This window comes from Hibiscus syriacus, unplaced genomic scaffold (genome assembly GCF_006381635.1).
Source record: "Hibiscus syriacus cultivar Baekdansim isolate YM2019G1 unplaced genomic scaffold, ASM638163v2 tig00110065_pilon, whole genome shotgun sequence".
In the NCBI taxonomy this organism is placed as follows: Eukaryota; Viridiplantae; Streptophyta; class Magnoliopsida; order Malvales; family Malvaceae; genus Hibiscus; species Hibiscus syriacus.
In genome coordinates this window covers 2,729,292-2,752,511 of record NW_024062585.1, presented here as the reverse complement: position 1 = coordinate 2,752,511, position 23,220 = coordinate 2,729,292, and the positions used below count along the sequence as shown (strand labels likewise).

The 23,220-nt window shown below is 35.2% G+C and overlaps 1 protein-coding gene across 1 annotated transcript; it reads right to left on the bottom strand.

Moving 5' to 3' along the window:
- Positions 1-20,177: 20,177 nt before the first annotated feature.
- Positions 20,178-21,058, bottom strand: LOC120214528 (NDR1/HIN1-like protein 12). Its single transcript, XM_039212412.1, has one exon. It carries the CDS (start codon positions 20,956-20,958, stop codon positions 20,329-20,331), a length of 630 nt encoding a protein of 209 aa, XP_039068343.1. The 5' UTR covers positions 20,959-21,058; the 3' UTR covers positions 20,178-20,328.
- Positions 21,059-23,220: the final 2,162 nt, after the last annotated feature.

Sequence of the window (23,220 nt, the reverse complement as noted above, 5' to 3'; positions counted from 1 at the left end):
CACATTACTACCTACTGTAAGGGGCACGCTTTACCAAGTGTCTTAATCGATAATGGTTCGGCTCTGAACGTGATGCCTTCGATTACATTGAAGAGGCTACCAATAGATACCTCTCATATGAGAGCTTGTCAGAATGTGGTCCGAGCATTTGATGGGACCAAAAGAGAGGTAATCAGAAAGATCGAGGTACCATTGACCATCGGACCAGCCACCTATGATGTTGAGTTCCTTGTGATGGATATCATGCCGTCCTATAGCTGTCTTTTGGGAAGGCCATGGATTCATCAAGCAGGTGCAGTACCCTCCACGTTGCACCAAAAAGTTAAATTTGTTATTGATGGGGCCTTAGTAATTATCAACGCTGAGGAAGATATCGTGGCAAGCGTGACCAAGGAGACTCCATACATCGAAGTAGACGAGGAAGCGGTAGAATGTTCGTTCCGCTCCTTAGAGTTTGTGAATGCCACATTCGTGGCGGAAGGAAAGAGAATCCCAAGACCTCGACTCTCCAAATGCACAATGATGGAGATCAAGCAAACCCTGGGCCGAGGCGCCAGAACCGGGAGAGGTTTTGGGAAATATTTGCAAGGAATGATTAATCCTGTCCTTCTTATCTCAAAATTAGACCAATTTGGGCTCGGTTTTCAGCCCAGTTATCATGAAAAGAGAAAGGAGATCCAAAAGAACCGGGATAGAATGTTGGCCAGATTGACTGGAAACGAACTCCAATGGAAGCCTATGACATTCCCGCCGCTTTTTAGAACATTCAAGTCAGGTGGTTATGTGTTTGAGACCACCATATCCGAGTTAGAAACGGCTCTGGAAGATCTGAACATCAATGCCGTGACCACAGAAGATGTTGACAACGGAGATAGATCCAGGATATGCCCTCTGCCACGTGGGTTCGTGCCTAGCAGTTGGTCGGTGGAAGAACTACCTGTGGTTTACAAAAATCTTTCAGAGTAATATTCAAACTATCCCTATTTGCCTATACCCGGGGCAATAGGTGATCTTTTGTAAGGGTGAATAAACATTTTGTTTAAGTTTAATAAAAGATGCATTTTCTTTTCCATGGCAAATAAATTTTTCTTTTATTTTTGAATTCATTATCTATCTCCTTCATTCCAGTATTTCATTTCCAGTTACTCTCAAAGTTAGTTCTTGACCGTTCCGTGTGGGATATTATCCTCTCACACATGCACAACTTCCTCCTTTCAGGTTCCCAGATCACGATAATGTGGGCACTGATGATCCTGATCCGGAGATGGATTTTGAATCAACATTTGTCTTGGGGAATTTGATGAATGCGATAATGAAGAGGAGTACAACTTGCCTACCGAATTGTTGAGAATGATAGAAAGAGAAGAAAAGCAAATACTGCCACATGAGGAGGCGATCGAAATCTTAAATTTGGGCACTGAGGAAGATCGAAAGGAGGTTAAAATCGGCACAACTCTTTCGACTGAAGCAAGAAAAAACCTGATAGTCTTACTTCAGGAGTACGAGATGTGTTCGCTTGGTTGTATCAAGACATGCCGGGACTAGACACAAATATGGTAGTTCATAAACTGCCAATCAAACCAGAATTCAAACTTGTGCAGCAAAAACTGAGAAGAATGCGACCAGAAATGCTCCTTAAGATCAAGGAAGAATCAAGAAGCAATTTGATGCTGGTTTTCTCCAAGTATCCAAATACCCGGAGTGGGTGGCCAAATAGTGCCTGTGCCGAAGAAGGACGGGAAAGTACGCATGTGTGTCGATTACCGGGACCTTAACAAGGCAAGTCCCAAGGACAACTTTCCTCTGCCACACATAGACACTCTGGTGGACAATACGGCCGGGAACGCCTACTTTTCATTCATGGATGGATTTTCGGGGTACAATCAGATCAAGATGCATCCCGAAGACATGGAAAAGACCACTTTCGTCACAATGTGGGGAACTTTCTGTTACAAAGTGATGCATTTCGGATTAAAGAATGCTGGGGCAACATATCAGAGAGCTATGGTGACCCTGTTCCACGACATGATGCATAAAGAGATCGAGGTTTATGTCGACGACATGATTATCAAGGCACAGACAGAGAATGAACATGTCGAGAATCTGAGAAAGCTCTTCCAGAGATTGAGGAAATTTCGGTTACGACTGAACCCTTGCAAGTGTACCTTCGGGGTGACATCCGGGAAACTATTAGGCTTTATAGTCAGCAGAAAAGGCATCGAGGTTGATCCTGATAAGGTTAAGGTTATCCAGAGTCTACCTCCTCCACGAACACAAAAGGAGGTCCGAGGTTTTTTAGGAAGATTGAATTACATAGCCCGGTTTATATCTCAGTTAACTGACAAGTGTGATCCAATCTTTCACCTTCTCCGAAAAAACAGCCCTGGAACATGGGATGAAAACTGTCAGATTGCATTTGAGAAGGTAAAAGAGTACCTGTCCCACGCTCCTATCCTGATGTCCCCTATCCCAGGAAAACCTCTGTTCTTGTATCTCTCTATATTTGAGAGCTCCATGGGGTGTGTCCTGGGTCAACATGACGAGTCCGGGAAGAAGGAAAGAGCCATCTATACTTAAGCAAGAAGTTCACCGATTGCGAGGTCCGATATCCTCCTATGGAGAAGGTTTGTTGTGCCCTGGTCTGGGCTACAAAAAGACTCCGACAATACATGTTGTATCACACCACTTGGTTGATTTCCAAGTTAGACCCACTAAAATACATGATGGGTGTACCTGCTCTATCCGGAAGGTTAGCCCGATGGCAGATGCTTTTGTCTAAATTTGACATCGAATACGTGAGCCAAAAAGCGGTAAAAGGCAGTGCCATATCCGATTTTTTGGTAAGCAGAACTGATGAGAGCTATGAGCCGCTGGACTTTGATTTCCCAGATGAAAACTTGATGGCCATATCTTTAGAAGAAGCAGATACTTCAACAGACAGCTCCTGGAGAATGAATTTCGATGGAGCATCAAATGCATTAGGACATGGCATCGGGGCAATCCTGATCTCTCCGGAAGGGAGTCATTACCCATTTACCAGCAGACTAAACTTTGATTGCACCAATAACATGGCTGAATATGAAGCCTGTGTCTTGGGAATTCGGGCTGCACTGGGGCAAAATATAAAGACTTTACGGTTGTATGGAGACTCAGCCTTAGTAATCTATCAGCTCCGAGGAGATTGGGAAACTAAGGATATAAAACTGATAGAATACCGGAGACTAGTGCTGGATCTACTCGAAAAGTTCGACGAAGTCACCTTCCACTACGTGCCTAGAGAAGAAAATTAGATGGCTGACGCTTTAGCTACATTGGCAACCGCATTCAGGGCTGGTGGAGAGTCTGAAATGATGCCAATTAACATGCAGTCGTATGAGTACCCAGCTCATTGTTACCAAATTGAAGAAGTGAAAGACACTAAGCCTTGGTACTACGACATTCTACAGTATATCAAGCATCGGAGTTATCCAGAAAAAGCCACCGAAATCGATAAGAGAACCCTTAGAAGGTTGGCAGCTGGATACGTCCTTGACGGAGAGGTTTTATATAAGAAAAGCCATAACCAAGTTCTGTTAAGGTGCGTCGATGCTGAAAGGCAAAAATGATAATGGAAGAAGTACATGATGGAGTTTGTGGAGCACATGCAAATGGGCATATGATGTCAAGACAAATAATGAGATGCGGATATTTTTGGTCCTCGCTGGAAAGCGATTGCATCAACTATGCTAGGAGATGTCATAAATGTCAGATTTATGGAGACAAGATAAATGTTCCACCCCATCCGCTTCATGTAATGACGTCACCATGGCCTTTCTCTGTGTGGGGCATGGACGTTATCGGGCAAATCCATCTGAAGGCTTCGAATGGTCACCGTTTCATTCTCGTAGCAATTGACTATTTCAAGAAATGGGTAGAGGCTGCGTCATATGCCAGTGTCACTCAATCCACCATTTGCAAGTTTCTGAAGAAAGAAATTATATGTCGGTATGGTCTACCTGAAAGGATTATCACCGATAACGCAACAAACTTGAACAACAAGATGATGAGTGCTGCTTGCGAATAGTTCAACATAAAACATCGCAATTCCACTGCTTACAGACCAAAGATGAACGGAGCAGTAGAAGCAGCAAACAAAAACATTAAGAAGATAGTGGAGAAAACGACTGAAACTTACAAAGATTGGCATGAGAAGTTACCTTTTGCTTTGTTCTCTTATAGAACCTCGGTACGAACTTCGACTGGGGCAACTCCGTTTTCACTAGCCTATGGAATGGAAGCAGTCCTACCCATTGAAGTCGAGATTCCGTCTCTTCGAGTCTTGACAAAAGTCAAACTAGACGATGCAGAGTGGGTACAATCCAGATATGATCAGCTTAATCTGATAGAGGAAAAAAGACTGAAAGCCATTCATCATGGTCAAATCTATCAGAAACGAATGATTCGGGCACATGAAAAAGGTGCGCCCGAGAATATTCCGCGAAGGGGATCTAGTGCTAAAAAGAATTTGGCCAGTCCAGAAAGATTTCCGAGGAAAATGGACGCCAAATTGGGAAGGACCTTATGTCGTGAAAAAGGCTTTCTCCGGAGGAGCCCTCATCCTGGCTGAAATGGACGGACCTGAACTGCCACATCCCATTAACTCGGACGCAGTCAAGAAATACTTCGCTTAGGATGAAAACACGAGAGGGCGTCCTAAGTTAAAAAAAAAGGAAGAAGAAAAGAACGTTTAGGGTGAAAACCCGAAAGGGCGCCCTAAATTGAGAAAAGAAAAAGAAAAAGAGGAAAAAAGAACAAAAGAAGAGAAAATAAGGTGGGTTCAAGATGAAAACCCACAAAGGGCGTCTTGCAACCAATGATGAGTCCAAGTTGAAAACCCGGAAAGGGCGATTTGGATATTAACGGTGGAAACATCCCGCCTCATGAATCTTCTACGAACTCAACAAATCGGAGAAATGTTGCACCCTCCCAAACGTTGTCGCATTTTCAAAGATCCTTTGGCAAAGGTTGCATTCAAGGTCACCAAACGGCTTTTCAGCTCAGAAGTGCCCACGTTATCGACATATCATCGTGTATTCGTTTTCTAGAATGTTTGCCATGTATTATTTGTTCTTCTCCTCCCTTATGAATAAAGACAATATTTCCTCTAATTCCTTCTGAGCATCTTGAATTAGATTTAAACCTAATGATTTATTTATTTTTTGTGAAAGATAATCGCATATTACTGTACAAAGATTCATTGAAAAGTACAGGTACCCAGAAGCCGATCAAGGCTCATGCACATGCTTGAGATGGTTGAGGAGAATCTCCAAAAAAAAAAACCAGAATGTGCGTATCAGATTCAAACATTTGAAGAATTCAAGATCAGAGATCGGAACTTCAAGCTTTCAAAATCAAGAGTCAACAACGACAGGCCACCGGAGATCGAGATTTCTCTCCAAAGCCCAGAATAACATATGTTGCATATACATTTTAGGCATACCTAAGAGCATGACATCCATAACATCGCATATATGCATATCTTTGTAGGTTTTACCCAGAGTCAATTTCAACTAATCAACGAAGGATATTGGACTCCAGACAACGCAAGTTCAACTTCACGACGAAGGGACCGCTGGTTGTCAACAAACATTTCTCAATTTCAGAGCCAATTTCGACTTCACAACGAAGGACATTGGACTCCAGACAATGCAAGTTCAACTTCACAACGAAGGGACCGCTGGTTGTCAACAAACATTTCTCAATTTCAGAGCCAATTTTAACTTCACAACGAAGGATATTGGACTCCAGACAATGCAGGTTCAAGTTCACGACGAAGGGACCGCTGGTTGTCAATCAACAATTTCCCAATTTCAACTTCACAACGAAGGATATTGGACTCCAGACAACGCAAGTTCAACTTCACGACGAAGGGACCACTGGTTGTCAATTAACAATTTCCCAATTTCAACTTCATAACGAAGGATATTGGACTCCAGACAACGCAAGTTCAACTTCACGACGAAGGGACCGCTGGTTGTCAATCAACAATTTCCCAATTTCAACTTCACAACGAAGGATATTGGACTCCAGACAACGCAAGTTCAACTTTACGACGAAGGGACCGCTGGTTGTCAATCAACAATTTCCCAATTTCAACTTCACAACGAAGGATATTGGACTCCAGACAACGCAAGTTCAACTTCACGACGAAGGGACCGCTGGTTGTCAATCAACAATTTCCCAATTTCAACTTCACAACGAAGGATATTGGACTCCAGACAATGCAAGTTCAACTTCACGACGAAGGGACCGCTGGTTGTCAATCAACAATTTCCCAATTTCAACTTCACAACGAAGGATATTGGACTCCAGACAATGCAAGTTCAACTTCACGACGAAGGGACCGCTGGTTGTCAATCAACAATTTCCCAGTTTCAACTTCACAACGAAGGATATTGGACTCCAGACAATGCAAGTTCAACTTCACGACGAAGGGACCGCTGGTTGTCAATCAACAATTTCCCAATTTCAACTTCACAACGGAGGATGTTGGACTCAGAACAATAATCGGATTTCAACTCTACGGTAGAGGATATTCGATATGGCCGAAATTTGTGTCTTTTAATATTTACTCTATTTCCGTTACACGATAATGAGCAAAGAGGGGCAGCTGAAGACACCAAATTTTGTCCCGTTATATAATATATGTCCTTTAATGTCGTTACATTACATAATATACTTACATTATAGATTATATTATATAATAGTTTATTACATTTACCTACATTTATTTTACATGTCACAGGTCCGTTTCACAAATAAAAAAAACATTTGCAGGCCCAACAAATCGCTGGAGTGCAGCCCACCACGCATAGGAATAGGGTTTTCTGGAAACCCTAGCTTGCCTCCCTCTTGTCCGAGCCGCCAAACGCCTCGACCGTTGGATCTAGATGAGATCCAACGGTCCACAATAGACCCTATTGTAGGGTTTTAACCTTCACTCATTTCAGCGCCGCAACTGTCCCCGTGCGAGAATCCTCGTGTCCCACGTCTCACCAGGAGCCTATCCCCGGTTATCTCGGCACCAGTTCCCGATCCCCTCGGCGCAAGGAAAGCACACGAAGCCAACCATAAGCAACAAGCAAGACAGCGTGTTAGTTTAGGACTTCAACAACCCAGCCGAGTTTTACTCGGATTAAAATTCTAAGATAGGGTATTTGTTGTATTATAAATAGAGATCTAGAGGAAGGAAATAGGGGGATTGGAACACAAGATCACTACGTGACAACCACACACACAAACATACAATATCACGTACGAGGATATCAGAGAGCATACTACATAAAGTACAGGTCTTGTAATCGTTCGACAACAGAAGAAATAAAAGGTTTATTTTCTTTTTACCTCTGATTCGGTTCAACTTGCAAGTGGCTTTCTTTTGTTTTTTTCTCTTGATTTTTAGTCAAAAACGCAAAGGGAAAATGAGATTTTGCCGATGAACGAAGGAGGGCAGTCGAAAGATCTTACTCAGATCTAGCCTCCCGAGGCACGATTTTAAGAAAACAAAACTCATTTTTGAAACCAGGGGCCGAAAACTTTCGGAAAAAGCTTACCTTTTTGTGTTTGGCCGCCGATGAACGACGGTCGCCGCCGACCAACGGCGGCGGCGAGGTGGAGGGATCACCGGAATCTGGGAACCAGCGACGGTGTTCATCCTGCTTGATGAACAGACGAGAGGGAACGAGAGAAGGAGATGAGAGCTTCAGCGAGAGGAGAGAAAATGAAACTATCAAGCCAAAACAATGGCTTATATACGTGACCCATTTACCTATTCAGGGTCCGCGTGTTAACCCGACCCAGGGGCCAGATCCGTACGTTTTCGAACAAAACTGGGTTAATCCCAGTTTTAGTCCCCCTTCGCTTTAATTCCTTCTTTTTTATTCAATTTAACCCTTATATTATTTTTATTTTTTATTTATTTTGTTATGTATACGTATATTTTTAAATGTTTTATTTATATACCTATATTAATATATGTATTTTTAATTATTTTATTTATTTCTTTATTTAAGTATTATATTTTATAATTATATATATATAAGTGTATTTTTCTTTTTATTTTCTATATTTCTTATTATTTTCGTTTTATTCATTATTATTATATTATATTTCTTTTTTAGTCTTTTGTCTTTATTATTATTTTATATTATTATTATTATATATATATATATCTAACCTAACCTTTGAAATACCATTTTTCTAGGGTCCCCCTTTTGTATTCTATCTGACCAAAACTTCACGTTTCCGTGAAGTGATGGTATTGTGTTTGTTTTTCTTAGATTTATTTATTAGGTATATATATATATATATATATATATATATATATATATATATATATATATTTGTTCTACACGTTTTTTTAACTTCTTTTCAACTTTTTCAATTTTTATTCTAATTTTTTCAACTTTTCAACCTTTTCCTTTTAGCCTTTTTGACTTTCTTTTTTATATAAAATTACTATTATTTCCTAAACGTTTTCCCTTTTAAATCTAACATTTTTATTTTAGTTTTTTAGTTTTTTCCTCCTTTGATTTTTTTTATTTAATTAATCTTTATTCAATATTTCTTTTATTTTATTATCTAACATATTTGGACCTTTTTTAGTAGTAATTTCAAATCAATCAATGGTAAGTAATTGGGCTCGAAACTTTACCTTTTAATTTAACTTGTTATTTTTCTTAATTAAGACAACTGGAAATTACGTAGTAACGAAAGGGCGGTTCAAGGGTGCTAATCCTTCCTTGACCGTAACCGACTCCCGAGCCCGACATATTTCTGGTAAGACGCAGATCATGTAAGAAATAGGGTATCCGATCAACCCATTTATTTTTAAATAAATGATCGGTGGCGACTCTAACCCAGTTTATTCAAGTCGAAGCCCGATTCCAAGGCCCAACCGAAAGACGGTTCCGACAACATAAATATACGTATTTTTGGAATAACTGGTAATTTAACAATGACCTACCAAACAGGAGACGTGTGGCCCGGTGAGTGTTGCTGACTTTGTAGGCACTAATATCCAGACCGAACAGAGTGCACACCGAAATCATGATAGCCCTAAATAATAACCTCCTTAGAACACAGGGTAATAGTGGTAACTAAGATCGCATTGGCATCTGCCCTCGTGAACACCTTTCAAACGCGCGATTCAATCTACGTTGGACAATCCGACATCATAAATAATGAATCCCGAAATCTTGCTGGCAGGGAGGAATAGTAATCCCCTATGAGTGTCACCTTTGTAGAACCACCCCATTTATCTGTAACCAGGTTCAACTGACTATTAATACCAATGCGTCTATAAATGGCTCCTTCCATCGACTGAAGCACCCTGGAAATGCCTTTCCATGTATAATAACTTTTGTCTCCTTGTCTCGCATTCATAATATCACCATGAGGGAAATATTTTCCCCGCAAGGCTCGAGATAATAAAATATTAGGGAACCAGATTAACCTTCAGACATGCTTTCCTAATAATGCAAGATTGAAAGAACGTAAATCACATAAACCCAATCCCCCTTGTCTTTTTGGTTGACAAATCTTCGACCAAGCGAGATTTAAGATTTAGAATTAAAGTAAAAAAGATATTATTTTATTTTAGTTAAAAATATTTATAGTTATTAACTATAAATTTTAATTAAATTTAATTCATTATTTAAATTTTCTCCCAAACATCCCTTTGTTCCGTTTCTCATCTTTTTTCACCAAAATCTCTCATGTTTTCTTCAATTCCTTCAAAATTTTCAATCAAACTTTTTGCAACAAGGTTAGTCCCTCTTCCTTGGCAACAAGCTTTTTACCTTTGAAGATCAATTAATGTACTCTTTTGCAATGTTTCTAATTTAATTGAAGAACATGAGCGAAATTAATTTTTTTTCAGATTTTCATGTGGGTTTTCTAAGAAAAATTATAATTTATTTTCAGACAATATTAGTTTATTTTGATGGTTTGATATCAGGTTATTAAGTATAAAAATCATTGATGGCTAATTTGAAAGATTTTTTTTTATGATTTTGGATGTCAAAATTGGGCATTGTTCTTAATTCTGAGATTTTGTTCATGAGTAATCAAGTAAAATCTCTTCTAGGTATTCATGGTTTAGAGAACAAATTTATGGCCAACTCTACATGTTTTGGTATGATGACCATTTTTCAATTTAGAATTCCAACATGAGCATCCTTGCATTATCTTTGTTTTTGATGCACCAACTCACTACATGATTTAGTAATCTTGATGCTAATTAAAAGGTTATTTACATGCACAATTATGGTTGCTACATGGACACTTAAGGTGTCTACTTGCTACATGATTTACACTTGATTTCCTGTAGTGATTTTCGGTGCATCTTAAACTGGTTTTGTTACATGATAAATTTAGATCTATGGGCTATTGAATTCTCTTGGAAACTTTAGATATGGTGACATGCTATAAAATTTTGAGTATAATCTACAGGTGTATGGGTGATCTCTTTGAGATCTACTAGAGACGATATAAGCTGGTCGCTTTGCTTTGTGCAAACGATCTACGTTGTTGGGAATCTTTGAGAAGGGCATCCTCTGCTAGGACTACAAGGGAGACAGATATAAAGAGATCCATTTATCCTTCGAATTCGATATTTAGTTTCATAAGATTGAATGCAAGTCGATATCTCAAACAATGGTTAACTATAAGCTTGATGCTATACATTTATGTTTTGTTTATAAAGAATACATTACACGACTTACATACCTATTTTGATATCTTGGTGTACATGATTTCCAGCCTTGATTATGAGTTGTGATATTGAAAGGAAATTGCACACATATGCATGTTGAATGTCCCCAAGTAATTTATTTGATAGTCATGACTTTGTGGTTGTATTATTCATTTATTGGGTTCGATTGAACTCTCACTCGTTGTTTATCATGTTTTCATGTCCTAGAGACTCCTATAAGTGAAAGGCGACCAAGCAAAACAATTCTAAACATTTCAATTTAGTAAATAATGTTTTAATGATTTGAGATTATGACAAGATATATGTTGCCTATATAATGAGATATAAACATTAAATGTTGGATTTTTAGTTTGATTTCGGCGTTGGATTTCAATTTTCTTTTATTAATGTATAGATTAAAATAAAGATTGATCATGGCCTATTGTAGGATTTTGGATTCATGATGGATGTTTGGTATAATGATTGAATTTGATTGGTATGGTTGGTAGCTTGTTAAATTGTATGTTACCTTGTCAAATTGTGTAATGCCATGTTGAATTGAATGTTGCCATGATTTGATGATGTTCAAGTATGTTGATTTGTTGTTTTGGTAGTTGTTAGGCATTATTTGTATGTTTAACATGTTGATTTTTATGTTCAAAGAATGCTTTGTATGTCCACTAAGATTATAAACCATAAGAAGTACAAAACTGACCAAATATTACATGAATTAGCTTGAATTTGAGTGATCCTTGTGAAAGGATTGATCCCTTGTGTGAATAGATCGATCCAATAGCTGCTGACAGAAAAAGAATTGATCCTTTTTTGCTCGAAAGATGGATCCTTTTTGAAAAAGAATCGGTCCCAGGTTTTTGAGCTCAAAAAACTTTGTTGAAATTCATTTTTAGGTCCCTAATTTTGTATTTCAACACATTTTTAATAAAAATGATTTATTTGCATGTTAGTCACTGAACTTCAAGGTTAAAATTGAGGGTTAATTCGTATTCGATTTGAGTTGAATTTTCTCCTTTGAGTTTTTTACTGTTTAATTGCATGTTTAAACTTGAAAATTAGGATTTTCATGTTCATGTCAAAATGTATTGCCATAATTCAATTTAGTCCCTAAGAATGTTTGTATGTTTAATTGAAGGCTTGATTGATGTTCAAATGTTCCCAAATTTTGCATGTTGTATTAATATGACCTTAATATAAACTCAGTAAATTTAATTTGAGTTTTGAGCATGTTTGGTATGTTGATGTGAAAAGACAACTCGTAGGCTTGTAAACTGACTTCCATGGAATTTGTCTGATTATTCTTGCAATCGATATACTATAGAACTTTTTATGTTTGTTGTACGATGTATGCCTATTTGTTGCAAACATGCTTGAATGAAGAAAAGAAGAAGCATTATGTCTTTGAACACTTCGATGGTTAATGCTACAGGTCTTCCCTTTATCATCCCATTCAAAAATTTCCTTTTTAAACTTATTTTGGGCTGCACGAATCAGCATACCTCAGTAATTAAAGGAATCGGTATTGTTTCTAAATATTACAGGTTCAACGATCCGCGACTGCAATAAGGTAATTGAGAATTCATTGTAAAAATGTTGAGAGTAATTAGAAAATGTACTACTTTATAATCATTTTAATTTAATAAAAAAATTATTTTGCACCCAAATAACAATCTAATCGAGCCCAATAATGACCCAATAGTTCAATTTGAGTCCTCAATTTGACTCATAATAGTCCGGGTCAACACAGAAACTTTGGCTCTGAAATTCAGATTGTTACATCCTAAATATTTTCGTCATCATAACAGAACTTCTAGGACTGGCCCAAAATTCAAAGGTATGCCAAGTTTGGCGTATTAGGCATTGCAAGGTCTGCATGTGCTTGACCATAAATTATTCGCTGACCCTACTTACTAAACAATTCAAACACGCCACTCTCTTTTCACACATGGCTGATAGTCTCATTCAAATGGGCAACATGCAAATAAAACCAGCAGCTGCCTATAATTTGAAACCCTGTTTGGCACACCAAGATTGGCTTTAAGGGTGGGAGGACCGTCACCTCTCTCTCTCTCTCTCTCTATATATATATATATATGAATTAGTATCCACTTATACGATATAAAATTCTTTAGTTTTGCACATATTTATGATCATTAGGTGAATGAAAATAGATAGATAAGAGTGAGTCATTGTTTTTTCTTTCCAGTAAATATCTTCATATTTCTTACTTTTATTTCAACTATATTTTCACTCATCCAACAGTTTAAGTCTATGTAAAACTAAAGAGTTTTAAATTGTGTAACAAGATTTTCTCTCTCCCTCTCTCCTCTCTCTCTCTATATATATATATAATTTCCGGTATAAAAAGTGAACCTGGGTTAAAAGTAGGGCGGAATCACATGGTAAGGATAAATTTAGAGGGATTGACGGATTTTTTTATGAAAATTTTAAATTTTATATAATTAAAATAATTTATTTATATTTTCTATTGATAATTTATTTTATTCCTTTAAAATTTTATAAATTCTTAAAATTTTAAAGACTTGTTATTCTTATCATAAAATAATGGATCCATCCTGTCATGTAATACGTTGTTATTCTTTATTTATATTTTCTATTGAAGCTTGTATAAGGTAAAAGGCCCGTAGTTGACTCAATTTATATTTTTTTCTAATTGTATTTTCGTATCAATTTACATTTTATATCTATACCTAACTTAAAATCGTAAAATCTAAACCATAGTCCCATAACTCCTAAACCTTAAATCATAAATTCTAAATTCTAACTTAAGATTTATAATTTAAGGTTTAAAGTATACAATGAAGTAATTAAATAATTTTGAGGGTTAAACTGATGAAAAATATGATAGTTCGAAAATGATAAATTAAATATTATAAGGATAATGGTCAGCCCTAAGCCTTTGTATAATATGACACTATAATATAAAATTTTCAATTCCGCTAATAATTAAAAGGTTAATGATTTTACGGTTAAAACAACTCTCCAATAAAAAAAATATAGTATAATACGTTGTTATATGTAAACCTCTATGATAGCTGTGCAAATAAAGATTAGTAAAAAAAAGATTTTAAATTAAAGAGGAAAAAATCAAATTAGGGGTGAACATTGTTATGAGTTGTCAACATATAATATATACATGTGTTGGGTGGGATTGAAATTTTGATTAAATTAAAGTAATTGGAAGGATAAGGACTGATTTTGAGAGTAGGCAAATTACATTGTCCTTTTCTAGAACCCGTCATTATAAGGTTGTTAGAAGGACCACAATTCCAATTCCATGTGAGAAAAATACCAAATCCATCCCAATTCCCAATCGCATATTACCGACACATAATTTAACATAGCACAAATCATAACGAAATGTATCACTAAAACCACGTATCAAAATGTATCATAAGTAATTTTTTTTATTATATAAGTATTAAAAAATATAAGAATTTATCTAAAATTAATCATTAATTAAAATTTAGTTTTAATTTTAATAGAATTATATTTAAATTATGATTTTTATTCCGAATGCATTTAATTATTTCATTAATTCTTTTTATGAACGGCTAGAATTCAATCTGTTGCAAAAAATTGTTAAGTATGTAATTGATTAAATTTCTTAAGTGTTTGTTAACATTTAGCCATTCTTTAATGAATTTAGTTTATATGAATGAATGAATACAAACTGTATAATACATCTGCATATACGTATGTTTTCTGACTCCAGGAATTGGAAAACAACATTAAGCGAATCAAAGAAATGGAAGACATTGCTATATTTGTTCAACTAATCTCCCCTCAATCAAAACTCAGCCAGAAAAAAAGAACAAGGGAGGAGATATGATGTTAGGACATCTCCAGCTTAATCCCACATTTCTTATAAATAATTTGGTTTTTTTTATATGACTTCAAACTGACGACAACTGTAACACCCACAGACAGATGCATGTGACTCGATCCGATCTGAGGTGTCGTATTAGGGCTACCGGAGCGACCAATAGTAAAAATCCCGAAAAATTTAAAATTTCTGTTCAAACGCGTAAAATCATAAAATAATTTATAAATAATACAAATTCAGAAAACCATTCATATGTTATAAATAGGATTAAAATCATAAAAGTTTCAGACTCTGATATAAAAACAGAATACAACCTACATGCCCCCTAATCACATTCACCGTACTCCGCAAGAAACGCCGTTGGAACTCCTTTACTGATATCGATAGCTGCACTAGTATGATTCTTTTTACCTGAAATGATGAGTAAAAGAGTGAGCTCTGGGAAGTTCAGTAATATAGAACTACCAAGTGATGCTGAAGGACATGCATATAAATAGAAAAGCATAATTTTCCTTATTGATTCAGATGTCTACAGTTTTCGGTTTGAGCTGAGGTTCCACTGATATTTCTTCGAGTAAAAGACATGAAGATTTCATTTCATAAGAAATATTCAGAGGACCAATTTCAGGAGATCAAAATAGGATGTCTAGTGTGTTCCAAAAAACATAGTAACATATATAAATCCTTTAAAATGTTTATAGTTTAAAACTTATTTTTAAAAACACATAATACCCTCCAACCGAACATCCTTTGTAGTTCCTCATAACTGTATTCATAAGGACTTACCCTGAGCACACAGTAAATGAGCCATCCTAAGGAAGTACCTTGGGGCCTATAGGCCTACCCAAGGATCTCCTTAGGTCTGTAAGGATTTACCAGCTTGATCAGAGCTGAACCTCTACACTCCAGTATCCAGTAGAAATCAGATTTAATAGTAAACATCAATACCAAGATCGTGATCTAGTAAAATCTGGTAAGAGTGACCATGAAATAAATCACAAAACTACCCTCCACACGTACACCATATGCAGTCCCATGATTTACCCAAAAAGTTCCTTGGGGCCTGAGAGCTTACCCAAGAAAGTTTCTGGGGGTCTCGGAGCCTACCCAAGGTTCACCTTAGGTTTGTAAGGATTTACCAGCTTAATCAGAGCTGAACCTCCATATTCCAACCTACCCAGATAATGTCCCAATAAAACAGTTCAAGATATAACCAGTAGATTCCATGATCCATAAATCAGGAACAATCATATTTTTCAGTGAAAACAGGAAACCATATAACACATTTCAGGTAACCATAGTTCATAAACCAGTAGATTCCATGATTCATAAATCAGGAACAATCATATTTTTTTAGTGAAAACAGGAAACTAGATAACACATTTCAGGTAACCATAGTTCATAAACCAGTAAATCAGTGATTTCAAAAAATCACATTTTAAAATGGGTAAAACATTTACATGTCACATAAGGAACACACTAGAGGATCTAATATTATTTGGAGATACTTGGTATTTATCAGGTAGGGAACCATAAAACTTTTGTAATTTAATAAGATTTTAGAATCAAGATCCCTATAAAAGGGGGTTTGATAGCTAACTGATTCATCATTCATTCGGGAAGTGATTTATCAAGATCATATAGTATTTAGATATTTTTCGTAGGCAAATGAGTATTACGCAGACATTCAGAATATTTTACATCAAAATTATTGAAGATTTATACATAACATGAGTGTTCCCATTATTGAGCAAATCAGGGGCATTTTAGACAATTGGTTCTTGGAGAATTCTTAGTAATTTAATCTAATAAGAGTAGAGCGATGATTTGTGGTATTTAAGAATATATATTGAATTATCAAGATTTCGAGTCCAATTGAACCAACGATCCCAACACTGCGATACTTGTTAATCATTCGGACCGTGATGCTTCACTATTATTCACTTCTTATTAGTGACTGCTCCAGTTGATCTGATCAATATCAAAATCATCCTTGATCAGTTCTTGAGGAGACAAATATGCATTTCATTGTTATTTATTTTATTTTCACATTGTAATAGTATCCCAAAATGTCCGACGATTTGGGTCGTGCTCCATAACCTTTAGAGGTTGTACATCATTTAGGTTCGTCGGTGTTCCCATAGTCTATCCAGAGACATTCAATTGATCCAATTCATAAAGGTATTTAGATCATCTCGGTATTTGAGGTTATTTTACTCATTTGAGGTCCAAACTCATTAGTTATTTCAAAACTTAAGGATAATCCATCATTTAAATACTTCAATGACGTGTCGCACTTTCAGTAATATAGTCTTCAAAAAATCATTCAAAAACAATGAGATCGACATATTAAGAATTTTCAAATGTAGGAGTTTATTTTTGGGTTTTTTAAATAGAGCAAGAATTTAATCGGTGATTCCAAGGTTGAAGTGAACCAAAATATAAGTTCTAAGGTCGTCTCCATTATCATAACCATCCATAGTCCTTTTTACGCTTTGTGGGTATGTTATTTTAGTTATTTCGTAACTCGAAGACAATTTGACAATTTAGATCAATCCAAACATGTATTTTTTGGTAATTTGGTCAGATATATTTGTTTAGCATTATTTTTCGCTCTTAGAGATAATCATGGTTTTTTTGCAGTGCAAGGACATTTTGGTCAAATTACAATTCAAGGTTATTACAATCATTTCCTTCCGTCCAATCTTTCCATTTAATTCAAATTTTCTAAATTATTCAAACAAGAATAGTACTTTTGCTCTCAGGTCAGTCCAGGCTATTTTTACCCCACAGGGGCAATTTCGTAATTTTATACTCAGATGATTTCTGTATTAAACCTTTTAACGAAAATAGTTAGAATTTAATAATAATTCTGAGGTTATTTGCTCTTCAGGCTAATCACTGCACTTGAAATAATTTCTTATCAGTCTTTCGATCCCTTTATGTAATTCGATTGAGTAGTAATCAATTTATCACTTAAACCGTATTCGGTTTGATTCCATGCATAACCAAACATGCATAATAGATCAATCGTATACATCCATGCGTTTATCCATTATCAACATGTTCCATGAAACATGCAAAGAGATAGTAAAATATTACCTCGATTTTTGTACTCCACCGATCGAGCATTTAAACTCTATTCGATCACTCTCAAAAACTTGAATTCAACGTCCAATAATTCCTCGAATACATACCAATAGAATTTACATCAGAAACTGAACATAATTGAGAAACCAATTTGAACCCGAAGATAAAACACGGAAAAACGCTTACCGAGTATGAATTTGGCAAAACAGACTTCAGATTCGGACTCATGACGTCGAAAAATATAAATAGAATTTTCAAAAAATTGACTTTTTTTTAAAAGTCAACGGTCAGACCGGTTAAAGTCAATAATCAAACTGGACAAAGTCAACGGGTCGGGTCAAAGTCAACGGGTCGAGTTGGGTTGATTCGTTTGGTCAGGTTGACTTGGTTCGGTTAAACAGACCCGGTTGGTCGGTTTGGGTTGGTCTAGCCGGGAATAAACCAGAGCTGGGAAATGAGCCCCACATGCACGGGACGGCGCGTGGCGGCACGTGAGACGACGACAAGGGGCGAATCGGTCGGTCGATTACTCTGAAAGCTTCAACAAATCAAAATTTATTTCAACATTAGTCCAATTTCATCCCAAAAAATTCAAATCAACCCAACAAACGTTCTAAACCTTACCCAACCGATGATCGGCGGAGACACGGTGAGGGACAAACCCGACTGGGTTTTGGTTGGTATTCAACGAAGAGTTCGACGACAATGGTTGTGAGATCAATGGACGGACCATTTGACCTGAATCGCGAGAACAATAAATGTGAGTTTTTATTTTTCTGTCTGACCTTCGATCGACGATTCACGATGAACGGCGAGACTAATTAGCGAATGGAGGGCAAGGCTGGGACCAGAACAAGGTGACACTTCTGTTGGTGCCAGCGGTGACCCTCGACGGTGAGTGGTGGCCGAGATTTATGTTAAAATATTTCGAGCGATCTCTCCCCTATTTACTCTCAACGGCCGCGAGTTTTGGTGCTTGGTGGTCTAGGTTGGGTCGATACGATATCGATGGCAGTGCACCCCTCGACTGGCTAAACAATGGTGGTTGGCGAGGGAAAATATTGGTGAAACAAGGCACGATTTTGAACTCCCAACTGGGAAGAAAATGATGAAGGTGATTCTTTGATTCATATCTAATAAAAAATGAATATTAAAATTTTAAAGACAAGATATGGACAATTTCAGGGTTAGGTCCCTCAACTATATCAAGCTTGTAAAACAACCATCATACCTCGAAATCAAGCATTTTAGTCCTCAATTGTTTTTTTCTTGTTACGACTTTAATTCAATACTATACATTAATAAAATCTAGCCCTAAATTGGGGTGTGACAACAACTAAGATGCACTTCATCTTTATCTCCATCTTACTCCAATTATTCCTTCAATTACAAATATTATGGACACTTCTATCTCTATATCTAATAGGATCCTCCCCTCCATCTGGTCTCGATCGATTGAGTCCTGGAAGCTTTAGCTCACCTCTGTCTTCCCTTCTAATGACGCGTGCACCAATCATAGTGTTCTTCGTCGGTTGCAAGAACGACGGGAACGAACCCGAACAGATCTTCATCTCCCAATACTCGACATAGATGGAGTTGTCCTTGGCATACCTCAGCTCAATTTTACTGTTGGTGTTGGTCGCCTAGACGAAACGGTGGTGTCAGTACATTTTGATAAGGACAAATTAAATTAAATATTAATTAATAATTAATTTTAGATAAATTTTATACTTTTTAATATTTACATAACAAAACAATTTTGTTTGTGATAAGTTTCGGTATGCCATTTTAATAATATGTTACCGTATTCGACGTTGAATGTAAACTCTTCTTTATCGACACTATCACATACCCAACAATTCAAACTTAATTAATTCCATAACTATAACTGTCTATTTTCATTAATTTAGATTAAAAGATTTATGAAAGTGATCATTTTAATTTAGCCTATTAAATTAATAATATTAAAATTGGAATATGAAATATCATTTAAAGAATCCCACTTATAAATTTTAAATTCATATATTTTTATATTTTAGATTTTTATAAATTCTAGTTCTTCTTCAAAGCACCGTAATAAAATATTTATCTAAAACAAAAAGGTACAGTTATGGTGGGGAGACTAAATTCATATGCGTGTGACACATGCAACAAATACGACGGCTTCAATCCATCCTTATCTTCTTTCCTGTCTACTCCACTCGTTCTACAACAACAAGCCACTTCAATTAAGCTGATGGCTAAATTTCTTTTAGACTTTAACTTGATGTGAAATTAGATATAATATTTTTCAATTTATAATAATTAAATATTATTATTATAACAAAGAATCACTTGTCTATTAAGAATAGTCGGTAGATTTTCATAAGTTTAGTCTTAATATTTATTCAAAGTGTAGAAATAGACAGCAGTACGTCCACTGATCACTCAGTTATTAAACTATGGAAAATTGATTCTTATTAATGCCACAATTCTTTAAAGAAACTACAGATCTCTTATGGTAAATTTTGCTATCTGATTTTCATTTCCATTATTTTGTTCAGAAAAAGGGAAGAGCGATTTAAGATAAAGAGATTAAACAAACGATATATTTGACGACGTTAGTGAAATCCTCCTCTTTCTTCTTCGCCTTCTTGGTTAGTTTTCACACACTGACTCTGCATCGGGTGGCGATCTGATACTTAACGGCGTTTTCTCCGACGGAAACTCCATAGCTTCTGCTACCGAAAGTAATATAAGCCGGACACCTGACGTGAAGATGATATCTTCCGGAAACAAAGGCCCCAACTTTCCATCTCACCCGTCCATCAATCTTGATCACCATGAAAATCGAACCGGCAGATTGTTCAGTTTTCAGAGCAACTGAAAAATCCGGAGCTATAGGGACCATGTTCCCGTATATGAAAGGCGACCAGACATTGACTTCGTTATGACCCTGGTACGTCGGTGGGAGCGCTGTCCGAAGAGTGACCTGCTGGTTCCTGTAAGTTGCGTAGGTGACGAGCCTGTCGTAGTAGATCCCGATTCGGTCGTTTGGGTTCCGAGAAGAAACGGTGACTTGGAAATTGGAGGTGAGGAAATTCTGGGTGGAGGCGTTGAAACCGTAGACGGTGGTGTCTTGGAGGATGAAGCGGGGTTTGGTGGGGCGGAGGACTGCCCAGATGATCAGGATTGTGATGAGAACGATGACGAGGAAGACTAGAAGGCATCCGATTATTCTTCGGATGCGTTTATGGCGGCCTTTTCCGTGGTTGCCGCAATCCTTTGACGTCATGGTGGTCAGTAGAAAATGCTAGAGAAATGGAGACTGGTTTTAGATAGAGAGAAATTCTTAGAATGAAATGAAGGTGTTGGAGAGTTGGGTGTATTTGTATTGTATAATGTAAAATGAAATATTGAGAGCTTTTCTCTTTCAGTTGAAGTGTAATGAATCAATAATTGTGGCTAGTACTACACTGTAGTGTGTTTAACGGAGTGCTAGGAAAAATATTAATCTTTGGAGTGATTTTGAAGTGACAAATATTTAATTATATGTAAAAAAATGTTATATAGTGATTTATATTTTTATTATTAATTGATAGTAAGTTTATTTTTTATACTAAAAAATTTACGGATGAATTTCAAGGCCAAGGCATAAGACAATTGATATAAACTAACATAATTTACAGATTGCTCACTAAAAATAACGGTAGTAAAATTCAAATTTAATCTTAGAAGTTTAAATTTTTGAATCTCAATCACTTGTGCCAACACTTGTTGACTTATAATAAGTTGTTGATAGTATATTATCTAATTAGTTAAAATTTATTTATTTTTTAATTTTTAAAATATAAAATATTTTAAATTATAAATAATTTAAAAATATTTTTAAAACATAAAAAATAAAAAAGTATATATATAATCAATAACATGAGAAAATATGAAAGAATATGAAAATAGTCTTAAAAAAATCTTTTAATTTTTTTGACTAATTATAAATTTAATCTTAATTTTACCAAGAGGAGAGAGAAAATTAAACTTTATGAGAAGAAAATGAGTACTTTTAGTGAGTCTATGACCAATAACATAAGAAAATATGAAAGAATAAAGATGAGAAGTTTAATCAATAACCAAATTATAAAAAATTATAAAATAAAAGTATGATTATCTTTGTTACAATTTTAATTATCTACATTTTTATATATTAATCAATATTCAATTCATTGATATATTAATCTAAATTGAATATTTTAAATACACATTATAAGATAATCCACCAAGATTCAAACCTAAACATTATTCAAAGAATCTAACGCTTCATCCTGTTTGGGCCTGGTATCCAGTTCGCTAAATTTTTTGGGTTTTATGGTCAGATTCGGGTCACAAAATGATGTTTAACGGGATACCCGCCAACCCGATACCCAATTTATTATATATATATTTTTAATTTTATTTTATATTAAATTTTTATTTATAATTTTTGAATTATTTCAATTTAACATTCTAAATTCTTAATTAATTAAAATTTACTACCATAACATTCTAAATTTTTAATTTCTTAAATTATTTCACATTAATATTCTAAATTATTATTTAAAATATTTATTTTAACTTCGAAACACTTGAAATTTAATTATATTTTTATTTTGTTATTTAATAAATTTCTTTTGATTATGTAATTTGAATTTTTAAACTTTATGTGTGAGTTATATATTATATAACTTTAAATTTTAGAATTTTAAATTATATATATATATATATATATATATATATAATGTAATTTAAAGGAAAAAATAAAAAAATTATAAATTGGATACCCATGACTCAAAAATGTGTACTCAAATTTTACAAGTATTCGATTTATAGGTACCCGAGTGTAATAAACTGAGACACTAACCAACATTTTGATATCCAAAAATTTCAGATACCCAACATTTCAAGTACCCAAAAAAACGATACCTTATTTTAAACACCCCTAAATCAAAAGATAGTAGTACAGTAAAATAATAGCATGTGCTTTAATCACCGTTGGATGATTTGGATTCATATTTTGACCGGGAAGCTTCCAGCTGTCCCCACCCACCTTTTAATTATCTTTATTTTTACAAACTTAAATAATAAATTCAATACACATTCTCTTTTTTTAAAGCATAATACATAATACATATTATATATATATATATATATTAAATGTAAACATAATTTTTTCAACTTAATATTTAAAGAATTTTTATTTTTAAAATAATACTCAACTTTAATTTTATCTAATATTTTAATATTTTCTTAACAATATTATTTTTAAAAAATTTAATAATATAAAATTATATCGATGTTAAATTATTAAAAAATAAAAAAATGTTAAAATTTAATTAATTAATATTATCAATTTCTCTAGAGAAATTTCATTCTCATTTTAAAATTTTGATATAAATTTTAATATTATTCCCTCGAGAATAATTTTCCCCTGATTCAAAAGTCCCCTTAGAATAAAAAGAGGTTACGATCATATAATTGAACGTGACATAAAAAACAATACCTCAAGTGTCATCCGGTGTAG

Coding starts and splice junctions, on each gene's coding strand:
- LOC120214528 (XM_039212412.1), bottom strand. CDS start 20,958: ATGACGTCAAAGGATTGCGGCAACCACGGAAAAGGCCGCCATAAACGC.